Below are 17328 nucleotides of genomic sequence, written 5' to 3' on the forward strand. Positions count from 1 at the left end.
GCGAATCAAACACATGAATAGGGTATATCATGCCTTAGCCCATAACGCTATAACACCAGCCCATAACAAGCAAAGCTTTAATATTAAAAGCCATTGTGATAGTCCGAGAGACTCTTATCTTAGCCGCTATTGAACGGAGCTGGTGTCAGTTTCAAAGAAGGTCGCCCGTTGTGGAGCGTAACTTGAGAACGTTGCAGACCGATTTGATACAGAAGTCTTTTGATTTCCTTCAAAGCGAGCCAGGTAATTGCTGTATTTCGTTACAAATCGACAGATCTTAGCGCTCGTTGCACTGTATCGTTATAGCTGGTCCAGGCAGTTGAGCAGGTTGGCAAGTAGAAATGGCCGACTCGACCGCACTGGATACCTCAAGAACCGAAGACAATTTTGCTTCATTTAACAGTGATGACGAAAAAAGAAGCGATTATGACGTCACAAAAGATGATTCTGTTTCGGGCAGCAGTTCGTCGTCGTCGTCATCAAGATCTTCAGGTATTGAAGCGAGTCGCTGTTGCGGACGTCGATCATATAATTAGAAAGAAATCAAATATTGTGCTGTGTACAAGCCTGAGTCTTACACATATGGCATAGCTGCACGTAATAGTCTGCTAACAGCCGTAGCTAAGTCCGAAAGTCAAATAAAACTCCACTTTTTATAACTGCTCTGAAAAGCACTCGAAAATTGTTATGTATCGTTATTGCTTGGTGTAGCATATAGGGTTATAAGCTTTCTTCGATTGTTAAAACTGTGTTCTCTTCTACATCGCAGTCCAACCCTCACGTTTAAAGAGAGTAAAAAACATGTGTTTGTGATGTCATATTGTGCGTGCGACGTCTCAAACATTACCACGTCAACACTATCATGAACAAACGATTTAAACCGTAACAAAAGTTTATTCATTATTATGTCACAGCTGACTTTGTTGACCTAGCATGATGTCTGTTGTGTTTAAGGCGGGCATTTAAAACTTTTGACCACGGTTTAAAGGGCTTTTAAGGCCGCCAATTGTAAGAGTTTTGTTGTAAAAAATACGGTCCAGGTAAAAACCAAGACGTTGAAAGAATATCAGCTTCTGTGGTCGGTGATCAAGATTTTTGACGACCACGACACTTTTGAAATAATGCTTGTATTTTCAACATTCTTTTGCCATGTTTATCCAATACAAGTCATACAATAGGCCGTGTTTTTGTAAGGATTTCACGAAACCGGACCCAGGTAGTGTGGCATTCCTCATAACTACGACTCGCGTAGGATTTTAGTCTTTGAGAAACGCTGAAGTAGCTTCAAGTGTAGGCGTCTAACTTATTAAGACGATTGATCAGCGTTTCTAGCACTTGATGTAGCAAGACAAAGCTAATTGCTTTCCAAGGTTAAGATTTCACGGCGAAGCAGCGATCGAAAATGCCGTCTAAAACGTCTGTGGTCACACGGTTGTTGCTTAGATGCAGAAGAATTTAGTTCAATTCTACAGGACCCGATTTTATTTGAAGGAATTATCAAGGTTTTAACTTTTTTATCAAATTTTATTTCGGCGCTTTGTTTTGTCAGTTTCGTCACAATCCTCCATTGAAACGAACCCGCCTGAAGACTCAAAAGATATTTCTACTGCAAAAGTGGTAAGATGTCTATGTAATATGAAGTCACAACTTTGCTGTTTGCAATGTCATAAGGTGTTTTATTATGCAGGCACAATCTTATGATAACGTTGTGGAAAGTGACGTCACAAATGAAACTGCACCCTCCGACGATCAAGCGTTGTCCAGTGATGTCACAGTAGAAAAAGATTCGACAGAAAGTGGGAAGGATACAGATAAAGGTGTTTAAACAACTGCAACGTGATCTATGAGGCAGATTCTTCTCCAATTTGCGTTTCCTTATGGCACATTTTAGCTGCCACCATTTCACCGGAATAAATCGCACGTTCCCCGTGTTTAACTTAACCGTTCCCTTTAACTTAACTTAACTATTACAACGTAGTAACCCAAACCTTACTTGAATCTACCTTCTAATCTAAACCTAACTCCAGTAAAACCCTAAATAGCTAAAATCAACTTTTTACATGGCCTTTCTCCTTACCTAACCGCCTATCTTCAACGACAGGCTGCTGTAAATTGGTCACTTCGTTTCTCTTATGGTGATGCTCAGTATTTTAACGGAGGTGATATTTTGCTAAATGTTTATCGTTGTTATTGTTGCCAGTTTCGTCACAAGACTCCATTGAGGCGAGTCCAGCTGAAGAAAATAACGAGATTTCTGCTGCTGAAGTGGTAAGATTTCTATGTAATATAAAGTTGCAACGTTTCTCTTTGTGATGTCATAACCAAAGTGATTGTTTTGAAATGACGTATTTTATGCAGACACAATCTGAAGATAAACTTGTGGACAGTGACGTCACACTAGAAAACGACTTGCTTGAAAGAGATCAGATCGCAGCTTCGGTGAAATCGACGCGAACATCGTCATCGAGCGATTCCAGCAGCGATTCGGACGACGAAGAAAGAGCGGACACCCCCCAACCTGTTCAGATTGCGGAGACGAAAACAATCCCCCCAGAAAAAGCGGAAAGTTCTCCGCCCAAGCAAGCGGAGACAGTCGAAGAAGCAGGGAAAAGTTATCAGGCCGAAAGCGCATCCGAATCCGACCAAGCGCCGTCTCCTGTTCCGCTAAACGAGATGCCGCCGGTGGGTTCAGAGGAAGCGGAGAAGAATTCTTCTTCAAAGGAGGAAGCGAAGCTGATGAAGAAAGTCCAAATAACTGGTGAGTTGAAAAATATCCAAAGTTTCACTGAAATACGTAATTGTAGATTTTTTTTCAAACTAACTACAACCCTGTGAGGAATTTATCAACAATCAGTTTCTTAAAACATTTTTCGAACCCATGATTATTACCGCTGCACCTGTTCATTGATACGTCATGAAGTGACGGTGACCTGGTGTAGGAAGCGTTGAACAAAACGGCGTAAACTTTTTGAAAGGTGCTTGCTTAAAATCTTTCATTTCATAAGATGAAGCGCCTTCTAGACCGACAGCGGCTCACCCTAAAAGCGCTCGATTCAGCGAAGTTCGCAAATCACAGAATTTGGAACCGGTCTCAAGCGAACTCCACGTTGTTCGATACAGGTATATGATTTAGTGTGTGGGAAGATTTGATTATGATTTTATAACATAGATATGATGATGATATAACCAACTGAACTCTGGAGTTGATTTGGCAGGGCAGCTGGCAGTTGCCACAGGCCCGGCGCTTCGAAGAGCCCCAGTCAAAAAACTTTTTTGTTTAAATCAGCCGATAAACTTTATTTATTTTACGGTATTAATTCTCTTATTTATTGGGCTATTTACAAAATTTGGGACATTTTTTTAAAACTTCCACAACATCCTGAAAAAGCTATATACATTTGTAGAACTACAGTTTGATTTTTTAACGACTCGCTTTACAAGTATTTAAAATGACTAACTTACTTAACAATCAACGTCTTTGAGGACTTCTCTAAAAATTGGGCACAGGCTCCGAGGCTGGTTAATCCGGCCCAGACTGGTCCGCTTTCTGGCCTTTGCAAACCACAGTGGACTCGCTATGGGCCAACCTTAGTAAGCGAATGAATTAAGTCGATGTTATTCTCGCGACTTAAAGGCTCATAGAACTGAAACACAGAACTATTTTCCTTGAAATTTTTGACTTATGTCATTTTTTGAAACAACCAGTTTTTTGGTTTCAGAAAAACACGTTCCGCTCCACCGCGTCCACGTGGTTTCCACGCGCAGAGTTCGAACCTGGTCTTTCTACACAAGGAGTGCGAGAGAATTGAAAGGAAGTTGGCTCAGAGCGCCAAAGCCAACCTTGTGAAACGACCCAAGATGTAAGATCGTATCATGTTTGAAAGTATAAGTTTTAATTTGTGGTTATCTAAGTCTATTATACTCCGTAAGACCGTAACTGTGATTCGCTTTTGTGACTCTACTAAGCTGTTTAAGTTGGATCTCTTACACTTTTGCACTCCTACTCAAAGCTTGAATGGGAAGGAATTATGAGGTAATAGAAAAGAAAATATGACGTGATAACTCCTCGATCTTGACATGGGAATGCAGAAGTAAACGAGATCCTTTAAGTTAATCGCAAAGTTAGTTATTTGCAAGGTCGCAGAGGGTCAGATAATCTCACTTGTATAGAATTTGTGTCTTTACTTTCATACTAACTGTATAGCCCGCTATTCAACTTCTCTCTTCCAGCACACCGTACAAACCGTTCACTTGGAACAGCCTCGCTCCCTATTACAACACAGACACGTTGAGATACGTCATACACATGCCCGTCAATGTGCGTCGAGGTTACAACACGAGACCGACTGCTTGTGGACTGGTTGATCCAGAGACATCTTGGAAAATGGACCAGTACGATAATGCTTTGTGCACAAGCCGTGCATATGTATAATTTGAACAGTATGATATTATTTGACCGGTTTATGCTCGATTATACAGGACTTAATGCTTTGGTTAAAGTTACGATTAAATTATTGACAGGATAAGGAATGAAGCGTTCTTTTGTTTGTCAAACATTTCTTATTTTTAATTTACAATAACTTTATAGCTACTGGCTTTTATATACAATCTACATTAATGACGTCAATCCTTGGATTCTCCGCAAAAAATGTTCAACATTTTTTTTAGTTGCGTCACTCCAATGACCCCTTCACGCCCGGAATTATTTCGACGTCATTACGTCAAACGAAGGTGACGTAGTTTTTACGTTGCAGACTCTCAGAGATTATATACTTGCGTTCAATCTTTAAAATTTATATAAGTTTAAGTCGTGTAAAGACATTTATGGAATCACGATGCCAAATATAAACCATAGGCATAACCATGGCATCAAACTATCCATAAGCTCATCTTTTGTGACCACCAGTATGTCTTTGCAGTAATTTAACTAATCTCTGTACCTGTGTGTAGGTTACGCTATTGCATACACTCATCGAATATAACGCTCGCACTTTCTAACGTAGGACACGTTCAGCGATGCCTCGTCTGACGTCAGACAACAGTCTCATGATGCCCAAATTTCCCCGAGTGACGTCAGCATCGTATGGGTCTCCAGCAACCCAAGACGCAAATGGGTAAGTTGGGTTCTCCTCTAACCCCAAAGGCAAGAATGACGTAAATAGTAGTTTTATGACGTCACGAACACTTTATGAGAAACAGACAAATTACCGTTTTTTTTACAAATTTTGAAAGTAAAGAAATGTTGAATGGTGACCCCGAACTTAATGGATGGTTAGAACATGTCCGATAAACGGTTCATTACTTGTACTTGCGCGCGCTTTAGCACGGATCGATGGCTCTCGACGAAAGAGATTTATTACTTTGTAAACCTTCAATGTAGGTTCTAGCACCCTAAAACATTGAAAATTGAGTAAATGTTTGCCGACTTTTTTTTCAGGAAACCGCGAACTGGTTCGCCGCCCATGAAGTAAATATTAACAAGTTGTTGAATGTCTGTATATTTTAATTTTATCAAAGTTCCTACTCCTTTCCGTGCTTGGAGATTGATTATCGGGTTAGGTTAAAGCGACGTAGTTTTTTATCCATTTGACTTCTCTTGTGTTCTTGTGTATTTCATGGAAAATCTACTCGTTGGTTTAAAACAAACTTTCGTGGCTGATAATGTCAATTCGACTTTCGTCAACTGTTATGTCACTAAGCGTAGAACTAGTTTGTTTTTGTCAAACGTTTAATGTAACAATGCTGTTTGTAAATATCTTTAAAATTTATGAAGCAATATTGCAAAATAAACCAATCTTTTCCAGGGATGCTTTACTAGCTTCTAATTTGGGTCTGCTGCTATCAAGCGTAAAATTTTAAGATTTAATGCGTCAGTAAATTGATGTAGCTTATTTAATAGACACAATATATATAACTTATATTTAATTAAGAGTGTTCTTCACATGACATTTTTCAACCTTTTTTTATCACGTGCTTATTATTACATCATAATTGAGCAGTATTGAAGCTTGGAAACCAGGTTGGTCCGAGCATTAAGCAGACATCGTTTAAAGCGTCAAATTATAGAAAATACTGAAGCAGTGAAGTCTAAATTCCAACTTGTAGTCTACATTATGCCGCATTATCGCGCAATTACCGTCTGTTCTATTCGTCACCTTTTGAAAACACTTGTTTTTGTTTCTTTGTCCTACATTCAGTTGCACTTTAAAGTTAAATGTACTAAGCGGGAGCCCAAATAGCCCCCTTTTACTGCTTTCTTTGAGGTACTGTGCCCCCCCTCCTCCCAGGAACTCGCGCTCACCTGTTTTCTCCAACGCGCTAAAAGTAGCTTACCATATTTTTGTAATTGAAAACCGGGACGCTTCAGAACAACTAGCCTTATCAGATAAATGTGGTTCATATTTTACTAGGAGTATGAGACTATTTTGGATTCCTATCGTCAGGGACAACTGAAGTAGTAAGACACCAAGAAAAACTAAAATAATGGATTTTACCAGGAAAAAAAACAATGTTCAAGCATTTGTAAATTTACATAATCGTCCAATCATACTTTTCTGTAGACAAAACTTTCTTCAAGAAGTCTATATTCGACTTTATTTTCTCATAAAACCCACAGCAGGAAAAGTCAGTTTTAATTTTGCAGGTGATAAGGGCTTTCACATTCAAACGGTTTTTGCAGAAGAAAATGCGAACAACTTACGGTACCGTACCTACTAGGCTATTACTGAACTAGCGAATGCGCTAACAATCAACTCACTACTGGACCAATTACCCGCTAGAATGACGTAACAATTACTTTCACATTTAACGCAACGAAACAAGAACACGCATCGATTATTGCTTTTCAGCAAATTGGCTAAACAAACCAATCACATCATGCTAATATTCGTGTAGTGTAGGGCAATGCTGGCTCAGTAAATGCCAAAGCGGGACTTTTAGTTGACTGATCGGGACACCGGGACAAAGCCTTTAAAAGCGGGACTGTCCCGGCTAAAACGGGACGTACGGTAAGCCTAGCTAAAAGCCTCGCTCCAGCTGATGCTTTCCATACGTGGATTTCTCTGCTACCGTCTGGCGGGTTTTAAGACGAACGAAAAAGGAAACTGACTATGCAGTGTGAAGGTATTTACAAAACTTTCAAAACATGACAAAAACGACAATAAACACATGTTTTGGTAGCATTGTATTCATAAACATAAATCGACAAGGACAAGGTTTAACGGAATGGAGTTTATCTTTAAACAAAACAAGAGACTTTGGTTGCTTTTAAAACACTACAAAGTATTTAATTTATATTTCTACCAAAAATTGGTTGGTTGGTTCCAATCAAAAGACTTACATTCAAAATTCCTTCTTTTCACCAAGCACAATTACATGACACTCAAATTGTGTTTTTCATTCTGCTCGTGCAGGTAATTGTCAGCTTTACAAAATCAGATAAAAATTTCAATCCTACACTTTCTACCGCACTTGCAATATATTCAATCATTGATGAACTTATAAAACGTCACAATACTTGCATAAAGATCTGCAAACTACGCTGCGTTAACATCCGGAGACACTTGCATTTGCGGACAGGAAGTGACGCAATTTGCCCAACTCCAGTACACAAAATGCCAAACTCCTTGCAGTGGAGGAACAGGAACGTGTGGTGGTGGTGATGCAGTTCAGGTTTTCAGAATCGTATCTCCTTGTTTTCAAGGTAAATTATATCAGAGACCTGCAGGTTTTTGTAGATCTACATCTGTTTCGTTTTTTTGCCTGAATGAATGACCCTGTAGTTAATTTGACTCGCTATACGCAAAGCAATTATTTGTTGCCATATATATTATGCCACAGTATTTAAAAATATTTAAAATTTTAGGACGTAATTTGTCCAACAATGTCGCCACATCCAGATTTTTGGGATGCTTTCGCTCGGTTCCAGATTCTAGTGATGACAACTATACTAGGAGAGAAAATTTGATTTTTCACGAATGCATATTATTCTGCGATATGCAAAACCTGCCGCTTGCAATAATAAACAATAAAAGTGAATGCATGTGTGGTCGGTTTAATAAGAGGTAAGTTTTGCTTATTATGTGGAAATATGGCATTGAATTATCTGGTGCGTTGAAATCCCTGTCTTGTTGGCAAGTTTGTTTTAAACAATGTTTTTGTTCTAGGACGAAATCATATTCCTAAAACATTGTAAATCACAATCAGAAATATATTAAAACTTTTGGTTTATTTTTCCTCGAACTTTTTTCCAGACTTAATCTGACGAACAAGGTGAGTTGCGACCAAACACACGTCAAAGTTTATCGGACATTATCCGAGGATGCAAGATGTGACAACATCCGACTCCTTCCTCCTGCGAATTACAACCAAACCGTACTCACTAGTTTTCCAGGGTCTGGAAACACTTGGACTCGTCATCTTCTCGAAAGAGCTACTGGCATTTACACTGGAAGTGTTTATGGAGACAAATCATTATACAAATCCGGTATCAACAGTTTTTACTTAATCATGTTCAAGCGAAAGACATTTTTCATTTTATTTTCGCATGTTGTAGGGTTCCTGGCTGAATTACCCGAGATATCGAAGGTCCGCAGTGTGGTTGTCAAAGATCACATGCTTGACAAAAACACAATGACGTCATATCAGTCTGCAATTCTCATCATTCGAAACCCGTACGATGCCATGATCGCCGACTTTAATCGATTTGCATCCGATGGACATCACACAGCCAGTAGTGAGCGAAAAGCGATTTCAATCAAAAGGTAAATAAATTGAAAGGGTCAGTGCGCCATTACGTCACAAAAAAATTATCAAACTTTTATGTTATGCCTTTTGTCGGGATATGTTGTAAGGCCCATGTTTTCCATGAAAACATTTCAAAATTTTGCTTTATGCCTGTTGTCATGCCTGTTGTCATTCTGTTCTTAGAGTTCGACGATCACTTCAAACGTATATCCTATGTATGGTTCAATTTGATTCGAAATGTGGTTACAAGTGGCAAACCATTCATCATAATTGAATTTGGAGAACTGGTCAATGACCCCATTGCTGCGACACTGAAAATGGTCGAGTTCCTGCAGAAGCACACAGTGATATCACCAGACCATCTACAGCAACGTATTCTCTGTCTCAGTCAACAACTGAATGGAGAACATAAAAGAAAAAAACGTAAACTCACCATCAACCCATTTACCAAGGTTATGAAGCAGAAGTTTAATCGTGATATATATTTAGCTAGAATGCTGCTGAATGAACGAGTTGTAGACTTTTCACTGCCAAACTATGAAAGGAAGATTTAACTAAACTTGATATAAAACTGTCATTATAAGCAAATATGTTTGTCCGCTTGGTGGCTTAAATACTTTGGTAGTTAGAAAGCTGAGTTTGAAATAATACGACCTGTGTTCGATTCCCAGCACCACTTGTAATAGTTTAGGCCAAATCGTTAGCGATGCTTGCAACAAGGTAATCTTTGTCTCAGTCAACAACTGAATGGAGAACGTAAAAGAAAAATATAAAAACTCATCATTGATTCATTTACCAAGTTGATGAAGGAGAAAGTTAATCACGATGTTGGTGAAGCAAAGGAGATACTTTGAGAGAGTGGCATTTCATCAATGAAAAATGAAAAATCATTATGTTGAAATTTGTTTCAAATTTTATAACTCGTTTTTACGTTACATAGCTTGAAAACGTCCAGAGTGTGATGAAATGATAGAATATTTGATAAAATCGAGCAAATATTTTGTCGGACTTAATGTGAAATGGAAAAATGTTTTTTGTTTTATGAAATGCTCTTATGATTTTTATGAGTATAGGGACAGCAACTTTACACAAACTGAATGTTCATCACCAGTTTTTCTTTTTCGTTTGAGCGTTTCTTTCTTCCAGACTAGATCTCCGGGCATGAGGTGATTGAGGTGATGTAACCTTGTGATTGTATCCTCGTCTAGTCTTTTCAGACCACGCATACCATGTGAGGGCCGATGGATTGGGCAGGCATTGATCACATGGTCTGCTGTCTGCTCTGTGGCACCACACTTGCATCCTGGTGAGGGAGCCAGTCCCCATTTGTGCATGTCTGAACGAAAACGTCCGACGCCGGTGCGCAAGCGGTTGAGCCTGACCCAAACAGTTCTTGGGAGGAACATTCCCGGTGGGTTTGTGTCGGCGTCGGCTATGAAGTCACAGAATCTGGAGGAGTTGTTTTGCCACTCTGTGCTCCACATGTGGTTCGTCCAGTGCGCTCGTGACCTGCCAGTGAGATTGTTCAATGTGCTCCATGCTGTGCGGTTAGAGTGTGTGAAGTCGATTGATTCGACAGCCTCTGTCCAGCGGCGCTTCCTCTTTTGATCAAGCTTTTCTAGTAGGACTGTGGCTGATGTGTTGGTGTCGTCGCCCTGAGGGGCATCAAGGAAGTCGCAGTAGAGGCTTTGGCACTCCTCATCCCAGCACGGTATGTAGATCTTCCGACGGCCGCGGGGGATGGATGTTTTGCCGCAAATGTTATTGCGTCGCAGAGCTCCTGGTAGCCTTCGTCCACGTGGATGGTGTGTGGCGGAGGTAGACGCTTGGCGGTTTCTTTTGTGTGGAAGCCGTAGCGTTTCCAGTCGGCCTTTCTGAAGTTCCAACGCTTAACCCGCTTGCTCGGAACAGGCAGTGCGAGTTTTGGGGTGCGTGACAAGCGAGGGTCGATGTTGGGATCTTGGGAACTTAGCTAGCACACGTGTGTGCGGGTGTCGACAATCGGAGCCCGTACTTGCGAATGCCAGGTCTGGGTTTGTACCAGTGTTCCAGCGCCCGGAGAAGAAGCTAGCAGCACCCTTAGGATCGTGTAGTAGGGTGAGGTTGTTATTGGCTGTCCAGGCAGCCAGGCTTTCTCCATCGTTGTTGGTTGTTTTGTAGCCCCAGTCCGTGTGGTGGCTATTGAAGTCACCAATGTAGAGGCTGGGGTGGGGGAACACTGGTATGGCTGATGGTCTAAGTCGCAAGGGTGGGGGCTTGTAGATATTGATTATCTTGTAGCCTGTTATGTATACACAAAGCCACTCGAGCTCCGAATGAGCTGGGGATTGGTCTTCTAGGGTCCAGCTCAGTTGATCATGGACAAACGTGGCGAGGCCGTGTTTCCTGCTGAGGATTGCGCCTGCGAGTGTGAAGTTGGTTATTACCAACTTATCCATAGATGTGCAGTGGGTCTCTTGGAGGACGATGATGAGGGCTTGATGTTTGTTGGCCAGGTGTTCTATGACGCTGATCTTGCTGGCGGTGATGCCCTCGGTGTTCAGCTGCAGGACGGTGGGTCTACGGTACTTTTCGACAGAGGAGCTGCCGCGCCCTGGGAAGGGCGTTTCCCTCGCCACCCTGCGCTGAACTCTGGTCCGGGTAATTGCTCGGTTTTGACAAACTTCGCTTCGCAAATCTTCTTGTTAGATATGTTACTGACAGGGGGGACCACGTGAAGGTGCTTGTCTCCCCCCCCCCAGTTCATCACCAGTAAGCTCCTATTTCAAGTTTTTGCAAAGCATCTCCTTGCCTTCTAGACATTGACGAAAAGACAATTTTTTCAGATTCCGTTTGGTGTCATTTCATTTTTTAGGTTTCATATTGTTTTCATTCCTTCTGGTTTTAGGTCTCAATCGAGGTGGCTTCATGTGCATACAGATGGTTTAAAGCTACAACTGTCTAAATTAAATCGATGATATAATCATGCTAATCTCACTTTAATCAGACTCAGGCATCTTTTACTTACAACAAACTATGTCGCAATATATACATCGTGTTGTCACAACTAGTTCGCCACATTTTAACCGACTGGACATTTTTACCAGACCAACATTTTAACTGGATTCTGCGGATGAAGAAATTTTCTTTTAAAAGTTTTGTGATACTTAAAGATATAAACATATGAGGACAATGAAGCAAATATCAAAATATTACAACGAACAAGGTGAGTTGCGACCAAACACACGTCAAAGTTTATCGGACATTATCCGAGGATGCAAGATGTGACAACATCCGACTCCTTCCTCCTGCGAATTACAACCAAACCGTACTCACTAGTTTTCCAGGATCTGGAAAAAATTGGACTCGTCATCTTCTCGAAAGAGCTACTGGCATTTACACTGGAAGTGTTTATGGAGACAAATCATTATACAAATCCGGTATCAACAGTTTTTACTTAATCATGTTCAAGCGAAAGACATTTTTCATTTTATTTTCGCATTTTGTAGGGTTCCTGGCTGAACCACACAATATCTCGAAGGTCCGCAGCGTGGTTGTCAAAGATCACATGCTCGTAAAAAACACAATGACGTCATATCAGTCTGCAGTTCTAATCATTCGGAATCCGTACGATGCCTTGATCGCCAACTTTAGCAGAGTTCCTGCAGAAGCACACAGTGATATCACCAGACCATCTACATTCTACAGAAACATATTCTCTGTATCAATTAACAACTGAATGGAAAACGTAAAAGAAAAAATTAAAAACTTACCACCAACCCATTTACCAAGTTGATGAAGGAGAAAGTTAATCACGATGTTGGTGAAGCAAAAAAGATTCTTAGAGAGAGTGGTACTGTGACGTATTTTGCTACCGAAATAAAAAAAATGATTTTCGACAAAAAAGTCTTGTGTAAATAAAAATTTTGATTATGGACGAGTTTTTATTTATGTTTAATTTCAACTATTTTTGTTAATTTCTTAAGTTTAAAGTATGTGCATGTAGGAAACACTCTCTCAAATCTGAACACTTCGCACTGCGGAGTTTCGAGATTTGCGATAGCTCAGCTAAAAAGCCTTTAATTAAATAGCAAAACAATTGTGGTCAAATTACCACTGTTTACTATTAATTTTCACAGATTCGACAGTAAGCAAAACGTTCAGAGCAATCCTTGCATTTAGTACCACTCTATAATGCCACAATGATAAACACGTTTCACTCGAAAAGTTTAAAATCAGTCAAATTCCGTAACTGTTTTTCTCAGTTTCGTCAGTTCGGTGGTAGCAATGATGCTCGCTTTTGTGCCGGTAGATGGTGTCGTACCACAACATAGTAGCATTAATACAGATGATTACTATTTTTATTTCACTTGGTCGTCAGCAGTTATACGCTTTTTGTCGAACTGACTTCACAGAAGTACCAGTAAATACATTTGAAGGAGACCCGGAAAAGAGTGTTTGGCAATGTTCCTTTTAAAATCGTCAGGTGCGTTCGTATTATTTATTTCAATTCTTCATTCTTTTAAAATCTAAGTTTGGTTCGGTCATATTTTTATGTGCTCTTCCATCGCAACCAGAGCCGAGTTCAGACCGAGATGACCCTGGGGTTAAAAGATATCATAGGGCCTATGCGAATTTTTGTCTCTACCAATTAATAAAAAGTAAAATACGGACGGATCTGAATTCTCAAGGAAACTAAGAAAGGAAAATCCCACCGCTCAGAACTTGCAGTTTACACTTTGTATAGAAACCTTTACAAAGTCGGGTGAAACTTTCCTCCAAAACCATCAGTTTCTTTTGTTGCAGGCAAACCTTTTGTGTTTAATTTATGTTAGTTATTTTATTTGAGAAAACGTAGATTTTTTGAGTGAGCTAATAGCTCCAAACATCAACAAACGCAGCACTTAAATTTATCTGCGCGATGAAAGCAAGTTCGGAAAAATAACAGCGCTAAGCTCAGTTTAATCAAAATGCATTTGGTTTCAAATCGATTTTGTTTGGTTTTAAGATTCATTTCATTTTCATTTTGTTTCATGGCACTTTGTGCTCAGCGCTTAATACCGGGTCTCAACCAATAGGGCTTCAGTGTTTATCATGATGCCGCCGTATTCTAATCTAGTGGTCGGTAAACCTTTATTACGATGGCCCAAATTTTCACTTCATTAGTAAATGAAGGCCCAACGTTACATGCGAAACATACTTAATTCAGTAAACATTATTAGCTCAATAATAATTTTAATGTGCTTTTCTATTTTTGGCAGTAGACATTATTTTTTGAAGCTATTAGGATAAGTTCAGTAAAATTTTAATCTAGTGATGTGCCTTCCCCAGGTTTTAGCGATATACGGTAACCTGCAATTAACAGACAGTTAGCAAATGAAAATACACTCGCATCGCTAATGTTAAGTTGTATTGCGGCGTTGAAACTAAAACGTACATTGGTTTGAGCGAGCGTGGGTTGAAGTTCCGCTAGCTGACTATAGCAGTGAGTGCCTAGGGAAGTGAAGGATTATCGTTATAAATAGAAATACGCTTGCATTCTCAATATGACGTAACAATTAACGCTTTATGAGTGGGAGGCTACTGGTTGTGTTTTCCAGATGTTTGCTGTTTTAGCTATAGTTAACCTTTAGTTAAGATGGAAAAAACATTCAGAAGTGGATTGCTAGCGCTCCAAGGTAACCAGGCTAATAGACAAGAGCTCTGAAACTATCACTCAGCCCACATTTACAGGATTTAAAGGTTACAGGATACAATATGCGGCCCATTATAGTGTGCTGCTCTGCACTCTACTGAGCGTTAATATGTACCAAATCTTTCTACAGTTCCTTTGTATTAGCTGTTCATTTAATCCAATATGGTGCAAAGCAGCCCAGCTTCACATTGCTTTGCCTATAAAAACGGCGCCCACCAGCCAAATTTAGAAAACAAGACATGTTCAAGATTTAAGGTTCAAATAAAGTTAGTTTTACAAAACAAATAAGCAGGTTTAACAAATGGTAGTGAAACTGAGCCAATTATAGGCTGCACACATGATATGGTATTTTTCATGAGTTCGTTAAGTCGCTATTTATGAGTTTGATTGTGACAGCATTATGGATCTGCCATACATAGATCGTGTCTATCCCCTTCATTCTGCGACTAAGTATGGGTTTAGTAATTACAATCTATATTGTTTCGTCTTAGTGTGATATTCGTTGGAATCTTTAAGGAAAAAGGAAAAAGGGTAACGGAAATACACGCTCCGTAGCGAGGACTCGAAAAGGTCTAAAACGGTTCGCTCCGTGGTAGAGAAGGAAATATCGCCCACTCTTTTCAGTCCAAAAATGACTAAGGTAGGCGGGCATGAAGCACGACGTTGAAAACAGATAATCCACAGTCCCGCACAAATAAGGCAATATCAGTTCCTTGAAAAAAAAGAAGTTGAGTTATTACGTCAATTTTATAATATTAGTATATTAATATAATAGCCTATTATATAACCTGATAATATATGAATAAATTAATATAATATTAATTGAGCCAAGACTTCATATTAAGACGTCTGGCTGGTCTTAAGCGAACTCGAATTGTTGCAGAAAGGTTGTGGAATAGTGACATTATCAACATCTGAATTCTCAAGGAAACCAAGAAAGGAGAGGTCCACTGTTCAGAACTTGCTGTTTGCACTTTGCATGCAAACCTTTACAAAATCATGCGAAACTTTCCTACCAAAACCAACAGTTCCTATTCTTGCAAGCAAACGTTTCGTGCTTAAGTTATGACTTTATTCTTATGTAGTAAACGTAGACTTTCTGATTGAACCAGGAGCTCCAAATATCAACGACCACAGCACAGAATTTACCTGCACGATGAAAGCAAATTGGGAAAAGTGAGCGCGCTAAGCTCAGTTTAATCAGACTGCGTTTGGTTTCACTTCATTCGTAATTGGTTTTAAGATTCATTTCATTTTCTTTTTGTTTCATGTTACTTTGTGCTCAGCGCTTAATATTGAGTCCCAACCAAGAAAAGAGTTTATCTTGAGGCCACCCTCTCTAGACCAGTGGTCAGCAAACTTTTATTACGATGGACCAAGTTTTCACTTCATTAGCAATAAAGGCCAAACGCTACAAGCGAAACATACTTAATGCAGTAAATATTATTAGCTCAATAATAATTTTAATGTGCTTTTCTATTTTTCGCAGTAGAAATTATTTTTTGAAACTATTAGGATAAGTTCAGTTATTATTTAATCTAGTTACGTGCTTTCCCCAGGTTTTAGCGATATACGGTAACCTGCAATTAACAGACAGTTAGCAAATGAAAATACACTCGCATCGCTAATTCTTAGGGGTATTGCGTCCTTGAACCGGAAACGTGCATTCGTTTGTTCGAGCTAAGTTGAGGTTCCGCTAACGGCGAGATGAATATAGCAGTCAATTGTTAAGAAAGTGAAGGATTAGCGTTGTAAATGTGCATTCTCAATATGACAGAACAATTAATGCTTTATGAGTGGGGGTTACTGGTTGTGTTTTTCAGATGTTTGCCGTTATGGTTGTGGTTAGTTAACTTTAGTTAAGATGGAAAAAACATTCAGAAGTGGATTGCTAGCTGTCCAAGTAAACCAGGCTAATAGACAAGAGCTCGGAATCTCTGAAACAAGAGCATCACTCACCCCACATTTACAGGATTTACAGTAGGGTTAGTTCGGATATCAATAATTTTTACTATCCGGATAACGGATATATCCGTATATTTGGAATTTATCTAACCGGTTAACCGGATAATAACTGCTAAGTGAGACAAACGATTTCAAAAGGTTTGCATGAAAAATGATTGGAATTGTGAAATTGAAATAGTGAAATTTACTACCACGTCACAAAGAAAGCATAATGAATGATTCTTTTAATAGAAGACTGCATTCTCATGGCAAGCTAAAGTCTGTGAAGTGTCAGTTGAAAAGCTTTGATTACAACCTAGTTTGAAGTGACTAAATTTAAGAGATGGAATTTAAACGTTTCAAAAGTAATAATCCAGTTTGGGGCTACAACTCTTTGTTACATGACTCTTTGTTACAAAACTCCGGTCCCGTCTACAGGATTCCACAATTGATACATTGTGCTTTATAAGGAGGGCGTTGCAGAAGCAGTGAACATTAAATTTGCGTGATTTTTCTCGTATTCGCTCGTACTGCGCGTGTACGTAGATCTACAATAAAACTGGTGTCTGTAAACAAAGCTCCGTTTTCTTGGTTGTTTAGATTCGATGTCGTTAATTTCAATTTGTCGACGCTACTTTCGTTCTGTACAGTGCCGGTTGCCCGGTTGACGTCATTCGAAGAATAAATATTAGAGCCAAGATGCTATGACAATCTTCTTATTGGCAGAAATTTGTCGTTGATGTTTAATTCATCTTTATCAATTTATATGTTATGAGTTTTGACCAACCTAGAGAGCTAGTGATGTGTATAACGTGGTACTAGCCTCATGAAGAGAGAGAGAGAGCCTTTATTTATTAAACCAAAACCAAAACCATTAACATTTTTCTTCAGAAAACTTTATTTTTCGACTGTGATCGAAGCTTTAACAATAGAACCCACTGCACCCCCAGCTCATACTCATTGCA

The 17328-nt window shown here is 39.5% G+C and overlaps 2 protein-coding genes across 3 annotated transcripts; both read left to right on the plus strand.

Annotated features, from left to right (window-relative positions):
* Nucleotides 1-64: 64 nt before the first annotated feature.
* Nucleotides 65-5807, plus strand: LOC143451968 (uncharacterized). 2 transcript variants are annotated; one of them, XM_076952760.1, is made up of 12 exons: nt 65-243; nt 307-492; nt 1550-1617; nt 1688-1817; nt 2201-2268; nt 2359-2758; nt 3006-3120; nt 3720-3860; nt 4231-4392; nt 4669-4731; nt 5004-5114; nt 5438-5807. In XM_076952760.1, the coding sequence occupies exons 2-12, from the start codon at nt 342-344 to the stop codon at nt 5469-5471; spliced, it is 1443 nt and encodes a 480-aa protein (XP_076808875.1). In that variant the 5' UTR covers nt 65-243; nt 307-341; the 3' UTR covers nt 5472-5807. The 2 variants fall into 2 exon arrangements, with proteins under 2 accessions (XP_076808875.1, XP_076808874.1); XM_076952759.1 differs by having other exon boundaries at nt 65-492.
* A 1567-nt stretch (nt 5808-7374) lies between these two features.
* On the plus strand, nt 7375-9599 carry LOC143453082 (sialate:O-sulfotransferase 1-like). The gene is made up of 7 exons (XM_076954229.1): nt 7375-7412; nt 7527-7702; nt 7865-8063; nt 8253-8485; nt 8555-8734; nt 8929-9197; nt 9546-9599. Exons 1-7 carry the CDS (start codon nt 7375-7377, stop codon nt 9597-9599), a joined length of 1149 nt encoding a protein of 382 aa, XP_076810344.1.
* Nucleotides 9600-17328: the final 7729 nt, after the last annotated feature.

Source organism: Clavelina lepadiformis, chromosome 4 (genome assembly GCF_947623445.1).
Source record: "Clavelina lepadiformis chromosome 4, kaClaLepa1.1, whole genome shotgun sequence".
In the NCBI taxonomy this organism is placed as follows: domain Eukaryota; kingdom Metazoa; phylum Chordata; class Ascidiacea; order Aplousobranchia; family Clavelinidae; genus Clavelina; species Clavelina lepadiformis.

Bases quoted from the DNA above. Each gene is read 5' to 3' on its own strand.
- LOC143451968 (XM_076952759.1), top strand. From the start codon at position 342: ATGGCCGACTCGACCGCACTGGATACCTCAAGAACCGAAGACAATTTT. The intron at 1,618-1,687 runs GTAAGATGTCTA...TTTATTATGCAG, and splicing joins ATATTTCTACTGCAAAAGTG to GCACAATCTTATGATAACGT. The intron at 5,115-5,437 runs GTAAGTTGGGTT...CTTTTTTTTCAG, and splicing joins GCAACCCAAGACGCAAATGG to GAAACCGCGAACTGGTTCGC.
- LOC143453082 (XM_076954229.1), top strand. From the start codon at position 7,375: ATGACACTCAAATTGTGTTTTTCATTCTGCTCGTGCAG. The intron at 7,703-7,864 runs GTAAATTATATC...TTAAAATTTTAG, and splicing joins CGTATCTCCTTGTTTTCAAG to GACGTAATTTGTCCAACAAT. The intron at 9,198-9,545 runs GTTATGAAGCAG...TCATTTACCAAG, and splicing joins CCATCAACCCATTTACCAAG to TTGATGAAGGAGAAAGTTAA.